General features: G+C 39.9%; 2 protein-coding genes across 3 annotated transcripts; both read left to right on the top strand.

Moving 5' to 3' along the window:
- The first annotated feature begins 365 nt into the window (after positions 1-365).
- On the top strand, positions 366-3,963 carry LOC122672242 (signal peptidase complex-like protein DTM1). The gene is made up of 3 exons (XM_043869739.1): positions 366-381; positions 3,204-3,463; positions 3,815-3,963. Exons 2-3 carry the CDS (start codon positions 3,219-3,221, stop codon positions 3,900-3,902), a joined length of 333 nt encoding a protein of 110 aa, XP_043725674.1. The 5' UTR covers positions 366-381; positions 3,204-3,218; the 3' UTR covers positions 3,903-3,963.
- A 4,477-nt stretch (positions 3,964-8,440) lies between these two features.
- LOC122648478 (ubiquitin carboxyl-terminal hydrolase 4-like) lies at positions 8,441-23,906 on the top strand. 2 transcript variants are annotated; one of them, XM_043841682.1, is made up of 6 exons: positions 8,444-8,942; positions 12,864-12,980; positions 20,021-20,119; positions 21,287-21,475; positions 22,343-22,524; positions 23,166-23,906. In XM_043841682.1, the coding sequence occupies exons 1-6, from the start codon at positions 8,826-8,828 to the stop codon at positions 23,572-23,574; spliced, it is 1,113 nt and encodes a 370-aa protein (XP_043697617.1). In that variant the 5' UTR covers positions 8,444-8,825; the 3' UTR covers positions 23,575-23,906. The 2 variants fall into 2 exon arrangements, with proteins under 2 accessions (XP_043697618.1, XP_043697617.1); XM_043841683.1 differs by lacking the exon at positions 21,287-21,475 and having other exon boundaries at positions 8,441-8,942.

Genomic DNA, 23,906 nt, shown 5'->3' with positions numbered 1-23,906 from the left:
TGTTGGGACATGATTTCTGCACAATGATCTAAAACCCAGGATCCAGAACTGGATCGGACAATACTGATTGCCATCTGAACCAGCGATCCAACCTGACTGTAGTTAATAACCAAAGTGGTGAAGAGAAGCAAAGAGTTCTATATCAGTTGATCAGCCACTACCGATCCCAACTGATACCTGGAACCAGAGTCCAGAATTTGTTTAGGCTCCACTGATTGCCATCCGGACCAGCAATCCAAGGTGGTCCTGGGTGAAACCTAAGAGGTCATGTCAAGGGGCAGCGAAGTTTTTCATCGACATTGTATCAGTTGATCAGTCACTGCCAATCTGACTGCTACCTGAAACCACAGCCAAGGACAGCCTCTTTCTCTCTCTCTCTCTGTATGTATGTAGTGGTATCCAAGCCTGAATCATGCTTCTTCATGCGCCTTTGAGTTCATACTTTCTAGTCTACTGCTGATTGTGGCTGTCTCTAGCGTAATTTGCTCTGTAACAAAGCTTGGTATAAGCAGAGTGTTCCTATATGAGTTTCTGAATGGTGATCCTGAGTGTCTCTAGTCTAGTTGTTTGAATACATCGATGTGGATGGGTGAGAGAACACAAAGAATCTTGTGAATAAGGGTTTGACTCAATCTCAGAATGGTGGTTATCCTAAAAGACCCTCGTGTGCTACTGCTAACTGCTCAGATCGAGTGTTACTGAAGGCAAGAACTTGATCGTAGTAAAGACTTATGGCCTTGCTCCTGAAATTCCTGATGATAGTACCATTGCGTTAAGAATGTCACAGGATCCACAAGCATCTTGACAGAAATAGGAAGGCGAATTAAAAGAGTGGTATTCCTTGGATATACATATACTTTGGCCGAAAAGTTTTCAGTCCCGATGGATTGACAAGTGTCTGGATTGCAAGGGGATAGATGGACATACATGAAAGGTATCCCATCACAAGGGAGGGTAAATGATTGAATTTGGATGTGAAATTCTACGCCTAGCCAATTCAAACCACTCCTTACATATTCAAAGGTCTGAATTGATACGCCAACGCGGCCAAGCCTTTGATGTTGCATGAAAGCATATTATCAACTGGATCCACATCCTCTACTTCCAAATTGGTACTTCCATCCTACTTCCCTATGCATCCAACGGTTGATGTTAAATAATTCAAAATATTTTGAAAAGCACATGAGATGGTTGTTTGAATCACCTTGAACCCCAAACCAAACTCACCAACCGATTCAAATTCAACCAAACCCATTTCATTCCAACCAAATCGATCATCACTCATTTCTACCTTCCTCTTTTTCTACCTTTCTCTGCAATCCCATGGTGGTGCTACCTACAACCCCTTCTTGCGTAGAATTAACCATGTCAGATCCTAGGTTTACCGCCGTTAGAGTTCTCCTTCTGTTCCTTCTTTTTCTTCATCCCCAACAGGCTCCTGAACCATCTCATCGCTCTTCCCGTTCTCCGAAAAATCTTGATTGAAGAGACCTTGAGGAAGTTCTTGAAGATATTCGATGAGCGCCTCTACAGAGTAGGAAGTTAACTCGATAAGGAACAAAATGAAAAAACCCAAGTCTAGCTTTCCATGTTGCAAACAGGAACTGAGTAACCTGACAATTCAAGAGTAGAGAACAAATTAAATTACATGCAGCAAAATCTTAAAATAATCAGAGAGAGAGGATTAAAAGAAGAAAATGGGAACTCTGCATAATTTTGTGAAGAACTAACTACATTAGAAGACAAAAGAATGTCACGGAAAGATACAGAGACTTTAAAATAAAACCTTGAAACTCAAATTAAACAAATGAATTATAGACGAAACCCAATAGCCAGCACAGAGAGCCACTAAAAATGGAAATAATTGCGAAGAGAAAGACCAATCCACCTTCTGAAATTTCAGGGGTAGAAAAAAAAAATCAGAAGTTTTCCCCTTTGTTCAATCCGTCTTCAATCCGCCTGTCTTTCTTTCACCCTCCTCCCCTTGCAGTATTCCCTTACTACACTTTTTAATCCTCAAACTTTCTCGAACGATATGTCCTCTAAAATAGTAAGATACCTCAGCGTTCACAGCCACTGACGCTCTCATGAATCTCTTCAGTTTCTCTGTGATTCGCACTTTTTACCCTCTTCTTTTTTTTGGGTTTTCTGGTTTCTTAGTATGTATTTTCTTTTGGATTTCTTAGTATGATGAGGATCGAGTGAACCCAGGAATTAACGTGGTTAATTCTAAGCAAAAAGGGGTTGTAGGTAGCACCGCCATGGGATTGCAAAGAAAGGTAGAGAAAGAGGAAGGCAGAGATGAGTGTTGATGGATTTGGTTGGAGTGAAATGGGTTTGGTTGAGTTTGAATCGGTCGGGTGGGTTTGGTTTGGGGGTCAGGTGATTCAAACATCCATCTCATGTGTTTTTCAAAATATTTTGAATTTTTTTTAATATCAACCATTGGTGGATCCATGTCAGGCCAAGTGGCACACTGTGAACTAAAGGAAGTAGGATGGAAGTACCAACTTTGGAAGTAGAGGATGTGGATCCATTATGAACTAAAATTCAAGTTCAGGAAGGCAGTTTAAATCCTCTGCACTTCATGTGCAAACACCTATCCTTTTCTTTAAATACCTGTGTTCACCCCTTAAATGGCACTATGTGGGAGAGGTATTGGCAGTTCAAATCCCCTACACTTCATGTGGCAACACCTATCCCTTTCTATTATACCTTTCTTCACCCTTTTTTTTTTTTTTTTTGGTAGTACCCTTCTCCACCGTTTAAATGGCATAAAGTTGGACAGATGCGGCACCTAAAGTGTCTGCGCAGGTAAACACCTAAACCTACATGTAGGTAGGGTTTCAAAAATTGGAGAATCGGATTGGAAATCGATCGATTCATATTGGAATTGACACTGATCCATCCCACCAGTTCAAACCGAGTTACTGCGATTAATGAACAGTTGTGACCGATTTTTACCGATTCAAATCGGGAATCGGCACTGCGTGTTGGGGATATCAACTCTCCATCGTCCACTGTTTTCATTTACCATGGAAGACTGCAGCACAACTACCTCAATAAAAGAGATCACGCCAAATTTATTTCCCGCCCCCATACTTTAACTACCATTTTCAATGTTCTTAAGCTGCCGCATGTCATCAATACCATACCTCTCTCTCTCTCTCTCTCTTTTTCTTGGGGTTCTTTTACGGTTAGAGTTGGGAGCAGCAGCCATGGCGAGCAGTGACGCCGTTCTCCGATCTTCTCTGGTTTGCATGGGCGCGATAGTCTTATTAATCGGCATCTACACTTATTCATTCGAGAAGATGATCGTCACTTACCTCTTTGGCCTCTTTGCCATTGCTGGTGTGCTTCTTCCCGATTGGGATTTCTTCGACCGCGATTTCTCTCGATGGTCTACCCCTTTTCCTGGCAATAACAACACCCTCACTACTATTTCTCCTCTGACCTTCTCTAGGTAATCTCTCTTATCTCTCTCTCTCTCTGATGTTAATATCACTTTTTTGTTTCTAAACCCCTTTCGGTAGATCTGAGGTTAGGGTTCTTTGATCTTCCAAGCTTAGTTTGAAAAGCTCTGGTTTTCAGCTGGGATAGTTGCTTTTTGATTGTGTCCCCTCTCTTTCAAATGGTTTGAACTTTAGAAAAATTCCATGATCATGCGTGTGCTGTGGAGAACTACATTTGCTCAGAAACTGTAGAGTATTTGGCAGCACCGAAACCCTAATTTTCTGACAGGAACCCTGCATGTTTTGACGCATTGATAAGAAAACGATATTTCTTCCTTAATTATTTTGCTTTGTATGTGCAGGTTCAAGATCTACCCCTTGAGACTGATTGTATACACCAGTCTCTATGTTTATGGTCTGTATAAGTGGTGGATGTTTGTATCCAACTAAGTGGGCTACTTTCGTCTGTTCTTCCAAGAATCCCAGTGCAATACATGTTGGGATTAAGACAGGTTAATTATAGTTTTTTTCCCCCTTCCTGCAAATTGATAACTCTGCATTTTCTTTATCTCCATCTGTGTGGTGGTCTTCGCTTGCAAGTGCTAGACAGTAGCACCAGTCTAGCTTGGTTCCTAATTCAGTATCTTTCAGATATGGTGGTATCAAGTATCAACAAAAATGTTTACAGAAACAATAATAGGTGTACCGAACAAATTGCTTTGGTGTGATGGCTCATGCGAAATTCCTTTTTCTGAAATGGTTGGATTTTAACCTAAGGTGGATGGGTCTGAACTAAATCACAACTTCTCCAAATGCTGTTAGTGATCATCGGTGCTAATAGCTTCTCTACCCATCAATGGCTTTCAACACTCTCAAGAGTTATCAATGGAATTAGGCAGAAAACCATTAGCAATACCTTCAATCTTGACTTCAATTTGGAAGGTAGAAAGAAACCTTCACGTGATATCTTGATATACCTGAGACAGATTTAATCCTCCTAACGCATGGTTAAGTTTAGATATAAAAATTTCCCTTTCCTGCTTACTTTAAAACTTGTAAAATTTCTTTTGGATGAAGACAAAGTCAAAATTCACTCGAGAGACTAGTGAGCAAGATGGTTTTATCCTCTACTGTTACAGTACGGTGTTGTAATGCATCGTGCGGCAGCTGCACAGGCTATGTGCATTATGTGGGGTCTGTTGTGCCACATGGCCTGTGCAGTGCCGTATGATACGTTGTGTTGTAACAGTAGACGATAACGATTCGTGGCACTCATGCCAGTTAATACTCATGATTTCTTTCACTGTTTGGAATCACAACGAGTGGAAAAAAAGTTGAACTCAGCAAGCCCTTTCCATCCATTGGAATATTTAATCAAAATATCCCTAAGATGAGCATCAAGTGGATGTATTTACGGTAAAGATTTTACGGAAGGATTAATAATACTCCTCCACGTGGTAGAAAAAGTGGAGATCTTTTTTGGTAGAACCAAAAAAAAAAAGGTGGAGGTTCACCGTGCACCTAGCAAATAAATTCAATAACCTAACGAATATTTTTTATTCGATATTTATAAGAGGGGGGTTGTTTGAGCAAACGGCATAGGGGAGCCATCAGGCATAGGGGAGCCATCAGTTCGGTTTAGATTCACGTACAAAAATCATCTCATCGGTTAAGGGGGCGTACGTCTCGTGCATGAACCTGAGTTGCACTCGGGGGCAATGAGGTGCGCCAAAATGGTATCATTTATAGGAGGACAGCTAGGTTATTTCAAGTGAATGTAATAATAGTCCTCCCCACATGGTTGAAAAAAGAGGGCTCCTAGCAAATAAATTTAATGACCTAACTATGAATATTTTATTCATTGTTTATGAGAGAGAGTTCTTTGAGTAAATGGAATAGGGGAGCGCATAAATGAGATTGTATATAGGAGGGCAGCTAGGTCATTTCAAGTGAGGAAGTGAGAGATAGACACATATGTGCTAGCGTACTCTTGCCTAGCTGCTCAGAGAACCTTTTCCTATATTTTATGGGAAAAAAGAACGCTGATTGGTCATGTGACTCTTGTGCCCAGACACAGGAGTGCATTAAATCACCGCCTGGACCATCCTAAAATAAAAAATCTCATCCATGTTGATACCCCTGTGTGCGCTCTTGTTGGCCACCACACTAGTGCTACATGACCAAGCAGCAATCTCTTCCCCGTATTTAATCCTTTTTCGTCGCTGCAAGTTTTTGTTTGCTGTCTGCCACTGTACATGGTATCTGTCCGCCATTGTGCGTGTTTTTTTGTCCGCCTCAGTGCGTGTTCATTTTCCCTTTTCCCCCACTTCTTCATCAGCTTCTTCGCCATGACCATCGAAACAGTCAACGAAGAGGATGCCGACGACGACGATGATGCCTACGATGGGGAACCTGTGGTTTCGCCGGCACCTCTCCCCTTCACTGCCGCTTCTTTCCCCTTCCTTTTCCTCTTCATCCACACCAGTCCGGTCTCCAGATGGAGTCCATGGCCATTTCCACAAGCAAATGTCATCTCTGCCCACCTGCTCTTCTCCGATAGAGCTCCCTCCAAGCACCCTCCCGTAGCCGCTTCTACTCCCACGGCAATGGGTTGTAGACCAAGCAACACAGACTCAGTCTCTGTTTTGTTAAATCTGATAAGATTTTCAGATTATCAACATGGTGATGCCAATCCAAGCCAGATACTCGGTGCTGCGGTGGTGATGCATGGTGGCGACCAGATGTTAGGTGCTGCTGCCCTTCATGTTGTTGCATTGGTGATGGGGATGGCTCAATCCTGTGAGGCAGAGGTCAAGGCCAGGAATACGCTCCTCAATCTGGTATCTATTGGGGCCATGGTCTTCATGGTTTCCACCGTGTTGCTACTGATGAATGGTGGGACTGCTCATAGTGGGACTGCTCTGTGGGTGATTTGGATTGTTTGTATTCGTCGGCAAAAATTGTAGGTTTTGTGCTCCAAGGCTCTGTTTCAGTGTCTCGGGTCTCTGTGGAAGGTTTTTTTCTTTTTCTTTTTTTATGTGTTTGCAAGTGATACCGACTATGGTGCTTGTGGCACCGCGGTTATCATCGGCTATGAAGCTCCGGTCGTCGGTCAATCTTCACCAACCCTCTCTCGTTGCCGAACGATGCTCAAAGATCCACTCGCCGATTCATCAGACCTTTGTCGACCTGGCAAGTTTGTTTGAAAGTAGGCTATGGCAGCATATCGGTAGTTGTGGGCATTTTGCTGTTGGATTTTCCAGTCCTTATGGGGGCCCCTCATTTGGCACGTATGTGCATGCGCTTAATCTAAGCTGTGTCTATAGTATTTTATCTAGGGAAGTGGTTGTGACCCATCCCCTAGTTTGGATGACCCAGTCAATGACATGTGAGACCGAGTCTATTTCCATTCCTTGGTTTTGGATATTGTATATCCATACCTTGTGCTTATCATGTTATTTATCTGCTTTATGTATTATTCCGTTTGCCTTTGCTTGGCGTTGGGCGCGCATGAATGAATAGCCCTCTTTCTATAAAAAAAAACATCTCTTCCCCGTATTTTATATATGAGAAAAGTTGTACATACTGCGTTCTTACACTCTCTCCTCCAAACCTTTCTTTCAATTCCTTGACATGTGGGCTCTCCTATGTACAAATTGTGCGACACTCTCTCCCAGGCTCCTATTAGCATCGTGTTGGAGATTTTTATCTTCCATTGGTAGCATGTAAATCCCCTGACCTTAATATATATAAGGAGAAACGTTTCATGTGGGTGAGTGTACTGCCCACACCCAAAGACAGAGGGAGGGGAGGGGCGAAATGACCGCCCCACTCCACATGAAAGGCGGAAATGACCGTCCGCCAATGCTTTTGCGTGCGCTTCCATTGGCCCATGTGCACGTGCAGGGGTCAGGCTCCCCCACATGAAACACTTCCCCTATTTATAAATACGGGCAAGAGATTCCTACCTGGTCACTTGGCCCTTGCACAGTTTGAGCATGCACATGGGCATCATACCAAACACAGGATCACATGAAAAGACCGCGCGCCCCTGGAATGAAAAAAGCCCTGCTTCGTTGATGCCCTTCCATGCGCTCTCATTAGCCTTCGCACTTGTGCATGTTCCACACAGCTTGACAACAATCTTCTACCCATATATTGTTTTTTGTTTAACCACGCCACTTGCTTTCCTTGAGCTAGCGACTGTGTTCAATGGGGAGGGCAGGGGGTCATTTCCATAGGGGATGGGAGAGACAAACTTAGGCTGGGCACAACACCAATGTGTTAGCATGGTTCCTGTGCTTAGACACAAACCAATGCCGTTGTGCACGAAAAGAGCATTCAGCCCCCAGTGAAGTCGAAAATCACATCCAAACCAATGCAACTACACACACATTTATTGGCCACCCCAGGCAGGGGCTACATGACCGATTAACGCTCTCTTGCTCATATATATATAGGGGGAATGTTCTCTCTAGGGGAGCTAGGGGAGCTTGGGGCCACACACGCACTGACAGGATTTTAATCCTCTCCAATTCCCTAAAAGTGTGTAGTTCAACAGTTCGGGGTGGAGATGCTGACACTTGATAGCTCAGAGGTCCAATAGTCCGAGCTCATTAACTTTCGTTTTCTTTTCTTCCTTCTCAAGCTCGACACCATTGGATGTCCGAGGTGCCAGGTGTTGACATATCCACCCCAAACTGCCGCACTGCATACTTAAGGGAGTTGGAGATGATTATTTTCCCGCGCTAATTTCTTGGGAGCTGGATTTCTACCTTTCATGAGGGCGGGGCAGTCATTTCCTGCCCCCACTGTGTGTGGGCATGGTCGCTGTGTCCTCCTACAGAAAAATTTTCTTAGAGCAAGCGGCGGCATAGAGGAAATGATGTCGTATACGGTATACTGCAGGGCAACGAGGTCATTTCATGTGAATTGGAAGGATTTTAGCCTTTTAGGTGCTAGCGTATAGAGAAAGAGAGAGAGAGAGAGAGAGAGGGGACGACGGCAAGGGAGGGATGCAAATAACGCATGCGTACGGTCAACACTCGACAGAAGCTGTGAAGACAGGAAGAGCCAGATCAAATTCCCACCCTGTCCCTTCCTATGCGATAATAATATTAATCTTTTTTCATCCCTCTTTCTCTCTCTCTCTCTCTGTCTATTCTCCACAGCTAAATCTATAATTCTCCGACCTCTCCGTCTCGCCATCTCTAGCTATAATCCATCTCTTCTTTCAGACCATTCTCTTCGATTGCTCCTCACAGTACCCTAAGAAAGTTAATAGAAAGAAAAGGTGTGAAGTTTGGTTGTTCATGGGGACAGAATCGAAGAGCTGAAGAAAACAGAGGGACTGGTTTCATAGTTGATGGTCTTATGGGTGCCGCCGGTTCCAAGCTCGAGAAAGTTCTTGGTGACCAGTTCCCCGAAGGCGAGAGGTATTTCGGGCTGGAGAATTTCGGCAATACTTGCTACTGTAACAGTGTTTTACAGGTTTGTGTATTAATCTTGTATTCGTTTGATTGATGATATCTGATTCGTTTGCTGGATTTCCTTTTTATGAATGATTTTAGGGTTAATTCTGGTAGTAGTGGATGGCTTATTTCGTGATGTTTATGTGTCCATTGTTTTTGCTACTTCAGAGTTCGCAATTCAATTCAGTGTTTGATGTTAGACGGAATTCTGCTATTCATTCACCAACAATCATTAAATGATGGTTTTTATGTTTTTTTTTTTTTTTTTGGGGGGGCGTTGTTCTGCACTGTTGCAATTTATTTGTAATTCTAAGATTTCTGAAAACTCTGGCGTTTTCCATGTATAAAGTTAGATCCCTGGGACGGTGGGTTATGCTGTGAAGGTCACCAGGTATTTATTTTCTCGAAGCTTTTATGAACATGGGACTCTCGTCATGGTTTAGAGGCTGATAGTTTATTCTTGCGAGTTTTGTGTTTTTCGGATTCCCTTATGTGTGGTTGGTTACATACAACGAACTATCTCTCAGTGGTCTTTCCCTCATCTTGTTAACTATTGGTACAGCTCCCAAGCACCCTTGAATAAATTTCAGTTATGATTCTATCGTCGTAGTATTACCAATCGACCATCTCAGCATCCTAATTCTATCTACAATCATTTTATGTTGACATTTTGCTGCATAGAGCATTGTTGGTTTTACAACTGTCGTATGGAATTTATCCTTCTATCATGCTGGGGTTTTTCTCAAATCTAAAAATTTCATAAATCTTAATATGGAAAAACATTGTTAAAAACTAAAAGTGCGGTAAAATATTTATTTATTTTAATATTAAAAAATATATTTTCATTCAAAGCGATTTTGACAGCATTCGCATACATCAAATAAGGTTTGACTGGAAAATAACTCCCTCAAAATAAATTAGATTTAAGCAATCTTGGATTTGTTGGAAAGCTGGTTTTGTGCTCTACCTAATACAAAGAGTCTCATGTAAAAATAAAATCATTTGATCAATCAAATTTCTTAGAGAACAAAAACATTTCTCTAAATCGAGAGCAGGTTAATTACTTATTGATAAGATCATATTTTCTAAGAACAGTATAAACCAAATGTGAGACTATGTATGGCTGAAAATGACCAATTCCATGAACATATAAACCAAATGTATGTTTTGATTGTTTCAAACTTCCAATAGCTTGCTTCTTTAGTTTTGCTGTCTTCTATTTCTATGTTGATTTATGATGACTTTATGTGGCTTAATATTAATTTTTGATGACTTGATGTGACTTAATGTTGATTTTGATGACTTGATGTGGCTTAATGTTGATTTTTGATAATATTAGGTGCATATTGTAGCATACTAAATAATGTTAGAAAAGACGGGAAATAAAAAATACCACTTGGTCGCCTAGGCGGGCGCCTTGTTGCCTAAGCACTTAGACACCCCTCCACCGCCTTGGGTCTCTTTGCCGCCTTGACAACTATGCGTCAAATGCCCCGCATAGCCACGTGAATCAATGGAGAGGTAATAGGAGCGAGGCCACATCAAATAATTGTTCCCATCCAATAGAACATAACTAATAGGGAATGAAGGAAAATCATTAGGAGTCCCATGACTCTAACCCGTAACCACTTGGTCACAATGGAGCAACCTTACCATTGCCCTTTAGGTAACTTATCTGTATTAATTTAATATTGTAGACCAGTCACAAGTGATAACCAGTCCACAATAGGATCGCAAACTTCAGATCCAACAACAGTAAATACTTTAATCAGTTCTCAAATTTGCAGGAAATTTCAGAACAATAAACAAAAATAAAGAAATCGTAGAAGGGAAGAAGAAGATAGGGTAGTCTCTCTCAGGCTCAGGGGTCTCACCCACGGCCTCTCACCGTATTTTGGTCTCCCACCAATGGCATCTCACCAATTACCATGCTCTGTCACAGCGCAAAGTACAAAGCTATGTTTTTGGTTTTTTTTCTTCTCAATCTTATTAATCAAATTCGTGTATGAGGCTGTAGCCCCTTACAAAGTTATATAGAAGACTCAAAAACAGACTCAAACACTAAAAGGGTAAGGCTATGTTTTTTTTCTTCTCAATCTTATTAATCAAATTCTTGTCTAAGGTTGTAGCCCCTTACAAAGTTATATAGAAGACTCAAAAACAGATTCAAACACTAAAAGGGTAAGGCATAACCCAATCCTTAACTAATAAGGTAACATAAACTGATTAGGAAACTAAAATAATGAAAAAAAGGTCTCAAAACAGGACTCTAACTAAACTAATGAAGTAAATCCCTTTTTCTGCTTGCTACCCATATTTTAGGCCCATTAAAGTGGGCGAGCTTTGGCGCAACGGTTAAGTTGTGCTATTGCAACCTGTTGGTTGCAGGTTCAAAACTTGAAAACAGCCTCTCCTACAAAGCAGGAGGTAAGGCTGCATACATTTGCCCTTCCTAGACCTAGCAGTAGCGGGAGTCTCGTGCACTGGGTGTCTGGGTTGCTCCTTTTTTTTTTTTTCCATGAAGTGGCCCAGTATAAAGAAAACTCGTGGGATCAAAGGCCCAACACCTACATAACTCAACCCAAGGCTTATTTCCAATAAAATTAGCCCTTTAGGTGACTTATCTGCATCAATATTCAATATGTTTAAATAAAAGACTCTAAACAAGACTCAAACTAAGCTTAAAATCATCCAGCCAATAGCTTTCTTTGGAGGTGGGTTTAATCGACTAATGATTTTATAAAATATAGAGAAAAGACACTGAAACTAAACTTGATTTATACTAACCTATTCCAGCCCCACGATTACATTATTGATAATAAAAATAGAACTCTAAACAAACCCCACAATTTAACTAACTAATAAATCCTGTTATCCTGCCTCCTACCTATATTTAGGTCCATTTTTGTGGCCTATTACTATGAAAACCCATTGGACCAAAGGCCTACCACATATGAAACCCAATCGAAGGCTTATTTCCACTAAAATAAGCCCATTTCTGTGTTTTATCTGCATTATTCAGTATTTGTTTATTTAAGTTTGGTTGATACGATAGATTTTTGTTTAGTTTCCCATATTCTTTCTTTATTCTTTTTCTGTCCACCTTGAGACTTTCGTACATTGTACTTTCTTTGGTATATTAGTGTTTGTCTAAGAATGTTTTCTGATTGTGCAATATGGGTTTTTTGACGCACCATCATTTCTCATTTTTTTTTCAGGTTTTCATGACATTTTGTCCATAATTCTTACACTAATGGCTATGTCCTTGTCTATGGTGTAACTGGACAAAAACGTGTTTTTCGTGAAATGTCTATATCTGAAATATGATTAATATACCCATAGTCTTTACCGGAACTACATGGTTGGTGTGAGTTCTATTTGTGTCTATGATATACAATGAGAAACTGAGAATTGCTACTTGGGGAATGGACTGCATTCTAGTTGTTGACAGTAATGCTGACACACAGAATAATTTGAATCATAATTGTCAAGGCAATGGTGATGCCTAGGCGCTTTGTTGGTGTCCCCTTGATTTTTTCCCTCCTCCATTGCGTAGGGTCACCTAGACGCTGTGACAACTATGGTTTGAATGGTGCCTTACTCTGTTACTCTATCCTGTTCCCCCCTGCCCCCAATTTGTGTTTGAAAATTTTAAGATTAAAATCAAGTGATAGGAAATTGTTGAAGAACTAGGAACAGTCAAAAGAGGAGCCTATTAATTACTGGGGTCTTTGTTCATTGATTTCATGGTTAGAAATTGGCACCTGAGACCTGAAGGGGTGCATGATTAAATCTTTTATGTTAGAAGGATGTGCTTTCATGGTTTTATGATCAGTAACTTGGTGCTTCTGTTTATATCTGGATTTTAGATTGAGTCCTTTTCCCTAATAGTTCTCCAATGAGTTTAATTACTTATTATTTATTTATTTTTTGTATCCAGGCCCTTTATTTCTGTGTTCCCTTCCGTGAACAATTACTAGAGTACTATGCAAATAACAAAAATCAGGGAGATGCGGAAGAGAATCTCTTGACATGCTTGGCAGATTTATTCAGTCAGGTGACAATACTCTCTGGCTTATGTTAGGTTGCATGTTTTTAATGTGGACTTTGGTCCAATTAAAGTGTGGTTGAGCAAACAAAGCCTACCCCTATTATTTTCCGAAATGGTTTGGCTATTGAACTTAGGTTCTGTTGTCTTCTTCTTTGTTATGTGCTTGTTATTATTTGTAATTTTATATGCTTTGTAGTGGTGTTGTCTGTATGTCAAATCTTTTATTTCAAAGGCAAACTAGTTTCACTCCCACCTTTGAACACTCTTGTTGCCAAATATTTCAACTTGGGGGGATTTAATGTATGAGATACTTCAATTTTTGTATAAAATTCATACTAAACGCTTTAAAATGCTACAGTCCTGGCTTAACTTGGTACCCAAGGTACACCTAAATCTACCTTCCTGTGGCTTCTGGTGTTGAAACCCTTATCTTGCTAGAGATGCATGCATGCAACTCCTGTGACTAGCAATTGGATTCTGGTGCCAGGACTCTTACAATCTGCAACTCCAATAATTCTTACTCTGGGATATCTCTGCTGACCCGGTTCACAGTGGGTTGTTCTGAGTTTCAGCCTTTCAGGTCAAGTTTAGGGTTTAATGGTCAAGGTTTCTTGGAGCTCTAACTTATGTTTTCATTGAACTCACCAGAAAAGGAAGAGGTAAAGAGAAAACAGTAAAAGAAGGGCCTTAATTGATGTATGGGATTTAATATCCAAGTCAGCTAGCCCACCCATCAAGGGATACCTTCTGGTGTGCCACTTGGAAAACCTCTTCTTTGTTTGTTTTTGCAATTTTGGTTCCGTTTGTATCGATGTAAAACCCTGGATGTAAACCAAACTGAAATATTTTACTTCCCACAATCTGTTCAGTTTTTTTTTTTCCATGGAATCATCAATTATGGGCTCTAGTGGAGAACAATTTGTTCTTTGTTGAATGGTTTAGTTTATGTACCACAGGGTGTTTTGATATATATATATATATATATATATTGTTCTCAGGGACTTGTGAGTAAATACTCTTAACTTCCGGTCCTTTCTTGTATTTCTAATACTTCAAGTCTTCGAGGTATTAGAAATAAACAATAGGCCTCACGGTTAGATGTACATTTTATTCTTCTAACCATGAGTCCCAAGTTCTCTCCCAAGTTCTCTCCTCTCATCTCTTTCTCTTCTTCTCTATCCTTTCTTTCTTCTTTTCTTCTTCTCTACACACAGGTGCTTGTTATTAGTGTTTGGTACTGTAACATGGTATCGGAGAATTAGTAACTTGTGTCTGCAGATTTCTTCCGTCATCTTGACAGTCCTTTTAGGGTTTCCATTTTTTTATTGTGGTGTGCAGCCACCTATGCTGCATTATTTATCATGAAACCCTAGTTTCTTGAATATGAAAACAACTAGGGTTTCTTGTGTTTCTGAAGTGAATTGTTGTTTGGATTATTGATGATTGCTTATTGATCAAGACTTATAACTACTGCTGATTCATTGCTGAAGATTCAACTCAGCACAGAGGTTTCTACCTCTTACCTGCGCAAGAGATTTTTTCTTTCTCTGCGCCTGTGGCTTCTTTAACTCGCGGTTGGCTTTGATCGATGCTGCACTAGTGGTTATAGTCTAGGTCCTGCACTTGACTTTGTGACTGACATATGGAAGATTTAGTTCCAGTTTCTGGATCATTGGATCTCTTTTTCTGCAAGTTCTTGGTAACCTGCTAATTTGGTGAGTACTATATATTACAATCCAGCCACCGTCAGATCTCCCAATTTTTGAGGTGTGTTACTTCCATTATTTCCACCATTCGACTAGGAGATCTGCCAGATCAGGCTAAGCTTGTGTCTGATCTTGGATTTCTTTTCTCTGCGGTTTTTGGTATCTCCTACTCCTGTTGTGGATCTGGTTCTGGTTGTCTGTTGCAAACTTTTATCTCATTGATCTCATTTTTTCTGTGACATTATACATATCTTGTGGCCTGTTTTGAGTTTGCAATTGATTTTCCTTCTCTTACTTTCTGCGGATTGAGTATACTTGCTGACTCATTCTTGCGGTTGGTATTTTTGTTAGAGACTTGTTTATTGTTGTTACTTCTTCACTTTGGGAGATTATATACTGATTGTGGGCGATTCCAAACCCCCTCCTGATGCTGTTAATGTGCAAATCACCGCCATAAAATTGAGCGGTGCTTCTAATTATCATCTCTATGCATAAGCAGTTAGGGTATACATTACTGTAAAGGGTCAGATGGAGTATTTCATTTCAGACCCACCACCTGCTGATTCTAGAGAACACAAAGATTGGATGCGTGAAATTGACGCCCTTCTTGTATGGTTGTGGAATAGTATGGAACCATCTGTGGCTGCTAATGTTATGTTCCACTCAACTGCTAAGGGAGTCTGGGATGGCCTCAGGGAGAGTTTTGCTCAAGCCAAGAACACATCCTAAGTATATGATTTTTATGAAAGATCTTTTCTTTCAAGCAGAATAGTAAATTAGTTGGCGAGTATTATAGTACACTCAAAGGTATGTGGGAAGAGTTGAATCTTTATCAACCATTGTCTACTGATCTTGTGGTGCTGAAATCTCAATGTGCGGAATATTAACTAGCTAAGTTTCTCTCTGGTTTAAATTCTGATCTTCAGTCTGTCAAAAGCCAGCTCCTTACAGGTGAGAAGGTTCCTTCGATGGATGAAGCATGCTGTCAGATTCAGCGCAGCATGGTCCCCTCTTCTATGTATGACTCATCTAGCTCTTCCAAGGATAACTCGGCCTTTGTTGCTGGTAGTGGTGGTCATGGTTGAGGCTCCACTTTTCCTGGTAGAGGTCGTGGTTCAGGGAGGGGGGGTCGAGGACGTGATTCGGTGGTCGTGGAGGACAGCAGGCTTATCAGCCTTTACGATGGTTTATAGATTGTGGCCACCCTAACCATATTGTGGACAAGTGCTAGGTGAACCATGGTAAACCTCAGTGGGCCCAACAGTTTGCTAACACGCCATTTTCTGATGGAATAGCTGAAATGGTGCCATCTCATGACACCAATTTTGCTTCTTTGCCTGGGAGTATTTAATCAACTTTTGTGTCACGTGATGATCTGGTTGCTCAGTACAATCAATTGCTTAAGCGTGTCCAGCAGCTTGACATTCACTTTCTCATCCACTGCTACCTTAGCCCACTCAGGTAATGCTGCAGCCCACAATTCATGTTCCTTCATCTCCCTCTCCTTAGATTGATGAGTTAGGTGCTTGATCTCATATGACTGGTAAGTCAAATGTATTCTATTCATTCCGAAAGTCAAATTGTCTTCCTCATGTTGTTCTTGTTGATGGTTTTTCCACATGTTTCTGGTTATGGTGTTGTTCCTCTTTCCCCCTCCATATCCTTGTCACATGTACTTCATGTACCTAAGTTTCCTATTAATCTTCTTTCTGTAAGCCAGGTTTAAAGTATTGGTATCAGGTATCATATCGGAAAGGTGATTTTAAGAGACGTATTGTATGATATCGGAGAGTATTAACCATATCGGGTCACGTATCGACCCTATACAGTTGATACTTTTAAAGTATCATATCGGTGCCGTATTGTATCGATACCCTAAAAAGAAGATACGTACCAGTTAGTATCGGCGGATACGTACTTAAAACCTTGTCTGTAAGTCAGATGACTGAAATCTCAATTAGTCAATCACTTTTTATCCTTTATGTTTCGTTTTTAGGATCTCATGACAAAGAAGAGGATTGGTGGGGGCATGAGAAGGATGGCTTATGCTACCTTGATGTTGTTTCCTCTATTGCTGCGTCTGTCACTTCTCGTGGTGCTTCTCCACTTCATTGGCATTATAGGCTCAAGCATTTATCTCTTTCCAAGCTAAGGCATATATTTTTCGGTTACAAGTCTATTTTTAGTATAGAATGTGAGGCTTGTGAGCTTGGTAAGCATCACCGCACTACATGCCCTTCTCGTAGTGTGTCTACGAGTCAGTCTTTGTTTTCATTAGTTCATTCGGATATTTGGGGTCCTTGTCGTGTAAAGAGTTGGTCTAGTTTTTCTTACTCTGTCACTTTTATATACAACCATTATTAAATGACTTGGTTGTATTAATTACATGATCTTTCTAAATTTGTACCTATTTTTGAATAGTTTCATAATGAATTAAAGACTTAGTCTTTGATCCTTTTGTTCTGAGCATGATATTATACCTCGAACTAGCTATATTTATTCACCTCAACAAAATGGAGTGACCGAGTGGCAGAGAGGAAAAATCGACATTTATTAGAGATTGCTCGATCTTTAATGTTTCATAAGTGTGCCTAAATTCTATTGGGAGATGCTGTATTGACAACAAGTTATCTTATTATCCGTATGCCTTCTTCAGTTCTTCAAAACCAGTCACCTTTTTCGGTTGTTTTTTTCTGATAATCCTTTATTTTCTTTGCTGTCATGCATATTTGGGTGCATGCATTTTACTCACAATCTTCGTCTTGGATTGATAAATTGTCTCCTCGTGTTGTTAAGTATGTTTTTCCCCCAGTATTCTTGTACCCAAAAAGGCTGTCGGTATTTTGATCTTATTGCTGGTCAACAGTTTGTTAGTGTTGATGTCACATTTTTTGAAAATACCCCATATTTTACCACTTCTGATTGGGACTTAAGAGTCTGAATTTTCTAGTTCTCCTTTCATTTCAAAATTAGTTCATCTTGAGGATTATTCGTCTACATCTCAACCAGTATCATTGCAAGTTTACAGGTATCACCTAAGCTGTCACAACCATTTACAGTTGTTCCTTCTTCGCTCATGTCACAATTAGATTCTTTGCCTATAGGTTCTTCTTCTAATGATGACTTCCCAGTTGCACTTCAAAAGGTACTTGTTCATGTACCCAGAATTCCATGGCTACTTATCCTGTTACTCATTATGTGTCTATTTCTCATCTTCCTGATTCCATTTGTAATTTCTCTTTTTCCTTGTCTACCCACACTATCCCTAAAACTTATCATGAACCCTTATCTCACCCTGGGTGGGAATAGGCTTTGGATGTGGAAATAGATGCTTTACTTTATCACAAGACATGGAGTCTAGTAGATTTGCCTCCTAGTAAGGAGCTTGTGCAGTGTTGTTGGATATATACCATCAAGTATAACCCTGATGGCTCTGTTGAGAGGCTTAAGGTTTGCTTGGTTGCCAAAGGCTATACTTAGACATATGGAGTTGACTACTTCGAGACCTCTCTTGTGGTACGTCTTAATTCTCTTCGGGTTTTAATTTCAACTTAATATAAAGATTGCTTTTCTGTATGATGATTTGTATGAGAAACTGTATATGGAGCAACTTTCATGATGTGTTACTTAGGGGGAGAGAATGCATACAAAGTCTGTAGGTTGCACAAAGTTATTTATAGATTGATCAATCGTGTAGAGCATGGTTTGATAAATTTAGCAAAGTTATTAGGTATTGGTTTTCTCAATGCTACTTTGATCATTTATGTCTTTGTTGGTTGCCAAGGCTCTAAGGTGGTTATTTTGGTTTGAAACACTTCCATAACCTCATGTCCTCGGCTTTCCATCATGGTCCGCCTGACCAACCTATCTTTCTCCAGAGAAGCCTCTTGAAATCTGTCCCTTCAATTGTTGTCTACGTTGATGATATTATGGTTTCTTGTAATGGCTTATCTGGCATTGAGGATGTTAAAGGTTATTTACAGCATCATTTTTCAGATGAAAGTTTTGGGGGGTTTTTAGATATTTTTTTGGGCATCGAGGTAGTCCGCACTCCGCAGCAGGAAAGGTGTCAGTTGTCTCAGAGTAAGTATGTCTTTGTTCTTTTGTCTGGGACTAGTGATGCAGATAATCACATAAATGAGCTTATTTTATTTGAAATCAGCCTTGGGTTGGGTTGGGTTATGTATGTATTGGGCTTTTGATTCCATGTATTTTCATTGTTATGGGCCACTTCAATGGGCCTAAAATTTGGGTACAAGGTAGGAATATGAGATTAGGCTTAGTGGTAGCTTATTTTCATTCCTAGTTCAAATAGGAATAGTTAGTTATTAATTGTGTTTTTAATTTCAGCAACATTGTAGTACTCCTATCATATTAGGAGTTGTTTTTCAGTTTTCATGGTTTAATTAGGAGTTTATTTCAGTCTATATAAGCAATGTAAGGCTGATCACCCAGATACAGATTATTGAATTAATGATTCTGAGTGCTGTTTAGCCTTAAGCAACTGTGTGAGATTTCCTTGGAACTGAGATAGGTTTTCCCCTTCTTCCTCCTCTGTTTACCGCCATATACATACTGTTCTGAGTTGTTTGATTGATTAGCTGCTGGAATGAAGTTTTTCTCTCTGATTTCAACTGGTTATTTGATCATTAAGTTACTGTTATATTCCCTCCGTCAGGTAAGATCAGATTCAACTCTTAAAGTCTAATTTACTGTCTTGCGGATGCTTTGTTTTATACCCAGTTTCAGAATTTGAATTTTCAAATTTATTTTAAACCAGCCTTTGGTTTGTATTGGAATCTTAGGGCTTTTATTTAAACTATTGAACTTGAGGTCTCATCCAAATTTCAGACCAATCCGTTGGTTGGTTTGAATTTAATTTCAGTTTTACTGTTTCTGGGATCTCTGTCTGTGAGATCAATTTTTCCTTAATTACTCCCAAACTACTTATCGGTTCATTCCCATCTTTTGCAGGGTTCTTATCCTTCCAATTGACTATTGTTTCCTAGAGTTTGGTGTTATTTTGAGAGGTTTGAGTTTTCAGTCAATTTCCGGGTTTCTATCTAAGTTAGGTTTTTGACTTGGGATCCTACCCGGGAGGGTTTTAAAATTGTTCCTACCTACCCCCCCCCCCATCACTTCTGTTTGGCTTCTTGCTGCATTTTCCAGCCTCCATATATTTAATTTCTTGTTCTTTTTGTTCTTTAACAACACGTAATTAACAATGGAGAAGAAATTGCAGCTTATTTTCTTCTTTGTGGTGTTTACTTGTTAGTGTTAGACACCAAGAGTGTCCAAACAGTTTTCCTTTGATCAATTTTTTTGATGCTTTTTATGCAGATAAGTTCTCAGAAGAAGAAAACGGGTGTCATTGCTCCAAAACGTTTTGTACAGAGAGTGAAGAAACAGAATGAACTTTTCCGCAGCTACATGCACCAGGTATAGGTTTAATGGCGTAACAAGCATGCATTTGTTTGAAAACCACCTAAGCCACAGTCATGATTCAGTGCTGGAATAACAAATCCAGCAAATGTTGTATCAGCTAGAATCCATCTCATACTGTATGGTGGTTTTATCTTTGAAATTCATCTTATTTGAATGATTAATGAGAAGACATTTTAGCTGGCAGCCTAACATTTAGTTAACGTACTGCAGTCAAGCCTGAGCTTTTTATTTTATAACTCCAGTTACCCCAAAAAGAGAGAATTTCTGCAAAGTAATGTTGAATGGTTTCACGTAGTCATAAATTCAAATTCCCAGAGGGGACCTGTTTGAATTGCTATAGCTTGAAATGCATCTCTCAGATATCTTACCTGTTGGATGGTTGAGAATGCTATAAATGGCCTTGTTGTTGGATTTGAAAATTTTAAAGACCAACCTAGCACAGGATATTTTGGATTTGTGAACCATGGCCAAATCGTGCATGGTATTCATATTGCAACTGTATTCTTAAAGAATTGGTCCAATCAACTAGGTGCCAACCTAACATTTGCATGTTTCATTTCTACGGCCTTCACACAGCGTTCCGTGATGCATATAAGAAATTCAAGAAATCTGTGATTTATATGAGGCCACCTGGTTGCTATTATGTCTAGACTCATGGAGTTGTCTGATTTTGATCAGATCGAGGTTATCTATTTTAATGGAAATTATGTGCTTTTATAACCTATATATTAAGCTTACAAGACTTGGAAGGAGTTCTTTGTGTTTTTTGACCTCCAATGCTACTTAGGACTGCCTGTCATAGTTAACTTAGAATCCATTCTGACGGCTAAAGTTAAATCTTATTTTAAGCGTATAGAGCATCATCTGTTAAGCAATGGAATATAAAATCTGTTCATCAAGCCTGAATTGGAGCTACAAAGTCCGTCCAAATAGAGCCTAAATGACCGTGGTGCACTCACTAAGACTCAATGAAGTTCAAAATAATGTTGCTTTTTTACTTGAAATAACAAAAAAAGGAAAGACATGAGTTTGGAATTTTCTTCTATTAGCATACCTATATGCATCTAGAGTTTGAACATCCCAAAGTAGCTCTCTTTAAAAAAAAGAGAGTATTTTAACAGGTTCATAAATCACTGGTGTTCCTGCTTTCTTTTTTTGTAGGATGCCCATGAATTTTTGAACTTCTTGCTAAATGAACTTGTTGACATACTGGAGAAAGAGTCTCATGCTACGAAAAGTTCTCCAGAGACTTCTCCGCCGTCAGCAAAGATCGCAAATGGGCCAAAGAATGGTCAACCCAATGGTGCTCAAAAGGAGCCATTGGTTACGTGGGTTCACAAAAATTTTCAGGTGACCTCTCAAATCTAATATTTTCTCCTTCAATTGATCATTTGCACTAAGCACTTATATTTGTGTGAAAGATTGCTCTAGGTTCATGAGTTTAGACTTATGTACTAAGTTTCCTTGAATTTTGGCTTACATGTGGCCTGCCTATGCATCAAACCCAATGGCATAGTTGTCATGGCGTCGCCATGGCGTCCTGGCGCTGGAGAGGGCTGCATGGCGACCTACGCCATGGCGACCCTCTTTGATTTCTTCTTCCTGACTCTCTTTCCCTCTTCGATTTCTTCTTCCTGTCTTCGATTTCTTCTTCCCTCTTCGATTTCTTCTTTCCCTCTTCAATTTCTTTCGATTTCTTCTTCGATTTCTTCTTCCTGTCTTCTTTCCCTCTTCGATTTCTTCTTCCTGTCTTCTTTCCCTCTTCGATTTCTTTCGATTTCTTCTTTCCCTCTTCGATTTCTTCTTCGATTTCTGAATTTTCTTCTTAAAACTTGAGAAACAATAGAGAAAAAATAAAACATGGCTTGAGTATACATCTATTAACACATTAAAAATAGAGAAAATAAAAAATAAAACATGGTCGACATGCTCGCCATGGCAACGCCATGGCGGGCGACATGTCAATATATCGACGTGACACCCCTCCACCGACTTGGATCGCCGTGACGCCGTGACAACTATGCCCAATGGTCAATGGCAGCAGCTTGATGACAGCTCTTGCCAAGTTGTGAAAGCTCAAATGCTGTGATGACCAGGAATGAGTAGTCTTGGTTAATGCATGGGTAGGCTTGATGCACTGCTAAGTGTATATCATCAAGTACATGATTTAGTGTGGCAGATCCTGTGTGTGTGTGTAAATGGTGTATTTAAATGCAGGGTATTCTGACCAATGAGACAAGGTGCTTAAGATGTGAGACAGTAACAGCAAGGGATGAGACATTTTTAGACTTGAGCCTTGATATTGAACAGAACAGCTCAATCACAAGCTGTCTCAAAAATTTCAGTTCTACAGAAACGTTGAACGCAGAGGACAAGTTCTTCTGTGACAAGTGCTGCAGGTACCTTCAATTGCTTTTTTAAATTTAGCATTGTCTTCTTAGATTCAAAATGATGGTTTCCTGTTACCTGCCACTGAGCCAAATTTCTTATAACCAGGACCAGAGATGTATCTCGTCAATGGCCAGTCCATTCTAACCTGGATCAAGTAATGAAAGGGCCATTAAGGCCTACCAAGTTACATAAGCTGTAACAGAATAAAGGATATTAGCTGGTTTTACCATTTCTAGTTTTGACAATCCTGACTTGTATTGATGTTGGTTCATGTGAAGTTGTTTAAGGTCTGGTCCTGGGTTTGCTGGTTTCATTCCCCCCTTTTTTTTAATATAGAAGGGATTGGGTTTCATTGTCCTTTGGTTATCCAAATTTATGGATACTGCTAATATGGGTTTCATCATGTAAATTTTCTCTTTCTTGATTTGAGTAGTTTTTCCTAGGATATGCGTGGAACCCACTGAATCATGTGTTTCAGGTGGCATTGAGGATCTTCTAAATGGAGTTAATACAACGCATTTAGAAGTAGCAAATTTTTCTTTTCATTATCTGAGATTTTTTTCAGAAGAGAAATTTTTTTGGCTAGGTAGTCTTACATGTAAAGGGTTTTCTATTCAAAACACCAAATATGATGTCTTTTTTGTTACAGTTTGCAGGAAGCCCAGAAGAGGATGAAGATCAAAAGGCCACCTCACATCCTGGTTATTCATCTGAAGCGCTTCAAGTACATTGAGCAGCTTGGCCGGTACAAAAAGCTATCTTACCGGGTAGTGTTCCCATTGGAACTGAAGCTGAGCAACACAGTGGAAGATGCAGACCTCGAGTATTCCCTCTTTGCGGTTGTTGTTCATGTTGGTAGTGGACCCAACCATGGACATTATGTTAGCCTTGTGAAGAGTCACAACCACTGGTTGTTCTTTGACGATGAGAATGTGGAGATAATAGATGAATCTGCTGTACAGACATTCTTTGGGTCTGCACAGGAATATTCTAGTAACACGGACCATGGATACATCCTATTCTACGAGAGCCTTGCTAACAATACTAGCAAGAGTTAGGTTGGGGTTTCAAATTTATGGCGAGATTTTTCAGTTGAGGAAGATGATGGGTATTTGCGTCCTTCATTAACTCCTTTTCTTTCTCGCTTTCACCTATTTCCCCTTTCATTATAACCTGTGGGAAGAGCTCTCAAATATCATTGCAATGAGATGTCAAGAGATATATTGAGGTGGTTCCCCTGTACAGTGGATGGTGGAAGCACACTGGCCTTGGGTGTGTTCATCAATAAGACAAAAGGAATGTAAATGGTGGTGAGAGTTTCAGAGACATTTGTATTTTAATATTTGTTTTATAGTAGAAATTATAATACAATTGCACCCAATTACTTTTC

Source organism: Telopea speciosissima, chromosome 1, assembly GCF_018873765.1.
Source record: "Telopea speciosissima isolate NSW1024214 ecotype Mountain lineage chromosome 1, Tspe_v1, whole genome shotgun sequence".
NCBI classification, from domain to species: domain Eukaryota; kingdom Viridiplantae; phylum Streptophyta; class Magnoliopsida; order Proteales; family Proteaceae; genus Telopea; species Telopea speciosissima.
This window is presented reverse-complemented; position numbering and strand designations above follow the sequence as displayed.

What these genes read in the sequence shown, in the direction of transcription:
- LOC122648478 (XM_043841682.1), top strand. Translation starts at nt 8,826, where the DNA reads ATGGGTGCCGCCGGTTCCAAGCTCGAGAAAGTTCTTGGTGACCAGTTC. An exon ending in TGGCAGATTTATTCAGTCAG is followed by an intron (nt 12,981 to 20,020) that starts GTGACAATACTC and finishes CTTTTTATGCAG; the next exon opens with ATAAGTTCTCAGAAGAAGAA. An exon ending in GGGTTCACAAAAATTTTCAG is followed by an intron (nt 21,476 to 22,342) that starts GTGACCTCTCAA and finishes ATTTAAATGCAG; the next exon opens with GGTATTCTGACCAATGAGAC.
- LOC122672242 (XM_043869739.1), top strand. Translation starts at nt 3,219, where the DNA reads ATGGCGAGCAGTGACGCCGTTCTCCGATCTTCTCTGGTTTGCATGGGC. An exon ending in TCTCCTCTGACCTTCTCTAG is followed by an intron (nt 3,464 to 3,814) that starts GTAATCTCTCTT and finishes TTGTATGTGCAG; the next exon opens with GTTCAAGATCTACCCCTTGA.